Source organism: Eretmochelys imbricata, chromosome 10 (assembly GCF_965152235.1).
Source record: "Eretmochelys imbricata isolate rEreImb1 chromosome 10, rEreImb1.hap1, whole genome shotgun sequence".
NCBI lineage: Eukaryota > Metazoa > Chordata > Testudines > Cheloniidae > Eretmochelys > Eretmochelys imbricata.
The window spans coordinates 65,778,557-65,783,643 of record NC_135581.1 but is presented as its reverse complement, the minus strand read 5'-3'; the positions used below and the strand labels follow the sequence as shown (position 1 = coordinate 65,783,643).

The window sequence follows — 5,087 nt, the reverse complement described above, 5'->3', positions numbered from 1 at the left end:
CAGGAAGTGCCTTATATAGGATCCTACTCCTAATGTAATCTTTGTTGATTTTCTCTTGGTACATGCTATTAAGATTGTTTGCTTTATCTAGAAATCATTTTAAAATGTCTGCTGGGAATCTGCATTGTATGCTTAAACTTGTACGTACAATAAAAAGAGGAGAATAAAATGTATTCTAATAAAGTTTTATGTCCACTCCAAATTAATCTTCATTTTACTTTAATAATTTTTTCAAAGGAATAACAGCAGGAACTTACAAATACAAAAGATGTGCTCTTGTTTCACTCATACTGAAACAAGATAATTTGTCTTAGGACCTGGTCCTGCAAAGACTTACACATGTGCTTAAATTTATGCACTGAGTAGTCCCTCTGAAGTCAATGGTACAACTGACACGGTGCAAAGTTAAGAACATGTGTAAGTCTTTGTAGGATCGGGACTCACCAAATCTGAACTGGAAGCCTAATTTTCTACTATGACTGCTTATGCTGCCATGTACAAATAGCATCTCGGTACAATTAGCATACATCACTGAAATATGGTATAAAGAACTAAGAAGCAACAGACCAGAGTTCTTATTTTGGAGATGATCTTTTAAAAGAATATTGACACTTTCACACTCATTATCGTCTTGTTCCTGCTCTTTTTGAAGTCACAGGGAATTCTGCATAAATCTAAACATTTAAACATAAGTGCCCATTTTATTAGAAAATTTACAAAATTATAATATAGTTTAAGAAAAATAATTCAGCATTCTAAAAAACTCATATGTGAATGAAGGATTTTCCACCCCCTTAAAATTCTGCATATTGAACAATGTACATCAACTTAAACATGACTGTTGAAACAATGACTACCTGAAAGAGATGTTTATTTTTGGACTGTGTGGATGTTCTGAGGCAACCACTAAGGCAAAATGAAATTCCTCATCCAGAGTCCAAAAATGGAGGGAGACCCTAAAAATGTAGCAGAAGCAATTCCGCACACTGATTTCAGTAGTCGAGTTTGTGCAGAAATGATTCCACTAGATTCATAGAGTACATTTTTGAGGCAATGGCAACTTGTCACTTCATTATCTTTTTGACCTTCTCCAGCTCCTCTATGGATTTCCACTCCTGGTTGATTGATATAAACTAAAAAATAAAAAGAACAATTCATAGAGCAAATTATTATTACAAACCAAACAGTTATCCTCTCTAAAATATATAGTAAGTTTTGTCGGTTTTTTACACTATACAGCAACTTACACAATATCTTGTGTATGAAGAAAGTCTTCTAATAAATAACTTTACATTCTCTTTTTACAAGTAAACAGAAGTACAATTGAGCAATATATTTTCTTTATTAATTATCAGATAAAACAATTCGCATTTCAAATGAAAAAACATTACAATCTATGCACAGTAAATAGTTACACCACTCACAATAATTTTTTGCCTACTAAGCCTGACTCTCCACAAATATCTTAAGACTTTAAGAATGAAGTATTTAAGAACATAATATTAGGTTATTTCTGATTTTATGAAGACACAGGGTTTAGCCAAGTATTCCATGTTGCATTTGCTCAGCACTTTCCAGAATCAGACCAGGAATGCAGATTTGATTGTATTCTTATATTAACATTCTGCTAACTCATACACTAAATATTATGTATATACATTCATTTAATTTAATCTCTAATGAAATAGAATATAGTTAATTGGCACTACACTCGACACCAACTTTTATGGACTGAATTATTTTATTCGTTACCTTTTGAGACTGGTTAGGATTCACATTTTCCCAAGGTTCTGGATTGCCAGACTTGTTAACGCTAAAAAAGAATTATGAAATTCATTGTAGGAAAAACAAAGAATGTTTTAGGGCCTGGTCTTGCACACCCTTAATCAGCTGAGTAGTCTCACTAGCTTCAGTGTAACTACTGACATGAGTAAAAACTACTTGCACGAATAGGGGTTTACAGCATTAGGCCATTAAACCTGGCAGAGGGACTGGCTTTTGTTTGCAGTTTGTATTCAGACATGCTGTCATTGCTTAATAAATAATAATATCATGTTGTGGTTTAGGCTAACAGTTACTGGAATTCTTAGCCTTATGGGTAAGGGCCCAGTCATGCTCACAGGTCCATTTTAAAACTGCCATAGACTTCAGTGTTTCAAGCTTGGGCCTTAAATTAACAGTCAAACCATTTTAAAGAAAAAAAGCAGTGACTGATAATGGGTATCAAAATACTGCTATCTAGATATGAGCAATCTCAGTCTGTTATTTAACAACCTGATTTAATATCTTAAAGAGGGAGTTATTAATAAAATACCTTAATGAGGTTAAGTGAAATAAACTGAATGAGATGGTAAAGGAAGTGAAGGCAGATTCTGGGTTATTGGCTACTGGAAATGACATATTGTGATCTGTGTACCTCTGTCTCAGAAGAAAAAATGTAAAAAGACATATATGTTGTAAAAATGATTCCTTTTCAACACATTCCTCTGAGACATATTAAATGCTCTTTGAATTCACTATTTAGAACTTTGCACAAGAACATTTTAGCTCAAACTACATTTATAGTGAAGACAAAAAAAATTTTCTGAGCAACCAATTCAAAGCTTAATCCAGTTTGGGGAATAAAGACTGGAGTAAGTTCTTTACAAAAATATAATAGGAGAATTAATTATCTGTAAAATAAAGACATTAATTTAAAAAATCTTCTGAGTTTCAGATCTTCCCTAATTCTCCCCTCCCCACTCTGATACCCTGAAGTCAATGAGGTGTATCTGTTTAGCAAAGAACTCAATACCAAGCACATAACTCAGAGAAATACCAAATGGATTATGCTTACATCACATCACTTTTCGTGCGTAGGAAATACAGAGAAGCACTTAGAGCCCCAACTGCTGCGAAGCCCACAAAACCAACCAAAGGAATGAGCTGAAAGACAAAAAGTTAGAAGACAAGACTTTCAAGAACAAGATGTCTCTCTTGGTGGTCCATACACGCTGGAGACATGAATTACAAAGCTTTAAAGAAAGTGAAACCACCCGCAAAGAAAGGTGTAACATAGATGCCGATCGCACCATCTCACTTCCACTGTATCTTCAACTTCTGGGCATTCATCATTTTATTTTTGAAAGTGCATTTTATTAATTTGGCAAATGTCACGTTTTAATGTAACCTCTTCAACATGCACTTGTTCATAGGACTCTTCATCAGTGCCAGGAAGGCAGATCGGATCATCTTAGGGCAAAGCTCTTTTGCAAACTTACTTCTTTGTTTTTCCTTAGCATTTGGAAAAAGCCCAGGTTGGCCATAGCGGCAGCTGTAGACCTGAAATAAAGGGTGTCCAGTTACAATCTCATTAGTGAGGCAATTTAGGTACCACAACTGGCAGAGGTTATTACACACTTGCTACATAATCGCCTATCACCACTAATCCACTATCCCAGATACACTCTGCCGCTAGAGGCAAGGGAGCCTGCATTTACCTGGCCTGGAGGAGAGGGCAGAAGTTGCACTGCAGACACAGCCTTAGCTTGGGGAGGCGTCCAGTCTCTTATATAGCACTGCGCACACCCCAGGAGGCTGGCTGTGTCCCAAGTCACGTAGCCCAGTGCGGAGGTCGTACAGACTGATGCACAACTTCCCCTTGCGGTCTCCTGTCTCTGCAAAACCGGCAGCATGAGGCAGCGTCTCCCCCTGCGGGAATACGTGGGGACCCGGGCTCCAGAGCGCTGCAGAGTTGTGTTTGCAGGTTGGAGGCAGGCAGAGCGAGGGGTTAGGTTCCAGAAAGGCTGGCGGCGTGGGGTGCAGGAGTAGGGGGCGGGGTTGGCCGCATCGGGTGCAGAAGGAGAAGGAGGGGGGGGTTGGTTGCACGGGGTGCAGAAGGAGCGGGGCGGGAGGGGGCGTGTTGGCTGTATGGGGTGAAGAAGGAGTAGCGGACCTGGGGGAGGGGTTGGCGGAGTAGGGGGCGCGGCGGGTGTGCGCGTACCCGGGGGCTGCACAGAGGGACGGAATAAGGAAAGGGGGATTGACTGCGTGTCCTGGAGAAGGGCAGAGGTTGTGGAGGGCCGGGAAGAGCTGCATGGGGCGGCGGGGAAGGGACGTGTGTGCACCCTTGGCTGCCTAGGATGGGGAAGGCGGGGGTGTATTAGGAGGGGTGGCTCCCCGAGGTGTGGATAGAGGGAGTGGGGTAAGGGGGGGGTGGATCAGCAGGGAGAGGGGGCAGTGTAAGGGGGGGGTGGCTCCTCTGGGGGAGATGGGGGATGGTATAAGGAGGGGTGGGGATAGAGGGAGTGGGAGGTGTAAGGGGGGTGGCTCCTCCGGGGGGGGATGGCTCCATGGGGTGGGGATGGTGTAACTGGGGTGGCTCCGCGGAGGTATTTTTGGGGGATGCGTGTGGCTCGGGCACGGGGGTGGTGTATGGGTGTGTAGGGGGCTGTCAGCTGCAGGGCTGTGCTGTGGAAGAGCCGGGCAGCTGCCGAGGGCTGAGGGGCAGCTCTCTCCCCTGCCGCTCACTTCCCGGTGGCTCGCTGACAGGCAGGGTTGCCGCGCCCTCTGTCCATACTCCCTCCCCGCGCCTGGGCCCCTCCCTCTCTCGCTTCTCCTAATTGCCCCCTTTGGCTCCCTCACCCAGCGTGTCTGACTGGGCCTACTCTCTGCCCACCTACCGTGCTCCCCTTTACCCTTCGCAGGAGGCAGCTACTGCTCGGGGAGGGGTGGCAGGTGCGAGGCAGCTGGGCTGACAGCCTCCTCCTTCCGCGCGTTTCTCCTCCCCGCCGCTACACGTGCTGCGCCGCAAAGCCCGAGCGGTGAGCGGGAAGAACAGGAGCTCAGTTTCCCTCCAAGTCGCCCCTGGCAGCCAGTAGGAGGAACTAGGGAAAGCCCAGCTTGCTCCTTGCACGCCCTCCCCAGAATGCTGTTGGGCGGCCTAGCGGCGTGCTACCCCCATTACAGATTCGTTGCAGAGATGATTCACAAACACAGTTTAAAGTATGGGCACCAGTTGCTGGTCTCTTGCTAGGACTGTCCATGCCTGAGGGCAGCAAGTGGTGCACCAGCACTGAGCAGGAGCAGGAGGCTGGGGTTGGGCTACT

General features: G+C 44.2%; 1 protein-coding gene across 2 annotated transcripts; it reads right to left on the bottom strand.

Annotated features, from left to right (window-relative positions):
* Nucleotides 1-202: 202 nt before the first annotated feature.
* On the bottom strand, nucleotides 203-4,770 carry COXFA4L3 (cytochrome c oxidase associated subunit FA4L3). 2 transcript variants are annotated; one of them, XM_077827734.1, is made up of 5 exons: nucleotides 4,662-4,770; nucleotides 3,261-3,321; nucleotides 2,837-2,925; nucleotides 1,753-1,813; nucleotides 203-1,133 (listed from the first exon to the last, which is right to left on the bottom strand). In XM_077827734.1, the coding sequence occupies exons 2-5, from the start codon at nucleotides 3,303-3,305 to the stop codon at nucleotides 1,065-1,067; spliced, it is 264 nt and encodes an 87-aa protein (XP_077683860.1). In that variant the 5' UTR covers nucleotides 3,306-3,321; nucleotides 4,662-4,770; the 3' UTR covers nucleotides 203-1,064. The 2 variants fall into 2 exon arrangements, with proteins under 2 accessions (XP_077683860.1, XP_077683859.1); XM_077827733.1 differs by lacking the exon at nucleotides 4,662-4,770 and adding an exon at nucleotides 3,480-3,711.
* Between the last annotated feature and the right edge of the window lie 317 nt (nucleotides 4,771-5,087).

Bases quoted from the DNA above. Each gene is read 5' to 3' on its own strand.
- COXFA4L3 (XM_077827734.1), bottom strand. From the start codon at position 3,305: ATGGCCAACCTGGGCTTTTTCCAAATGCTAAGGAAAAACAAAGAA. The intron at 2,926-3,260 runs GTAAGTTTGCAA...TTTGTCTTTCAG, and splicing joins TGCTAAGGAAAAACAAAGAA to CTCATTCCTTTGGTTGGTTT. The intron at 1,814-2,836 runs GTAAGCATAATC...ATTCTTTTTTAG, and splicing joins CGCACGAAAAGTGATGTGAT to CGTTAACAAGTCTGGCAATC.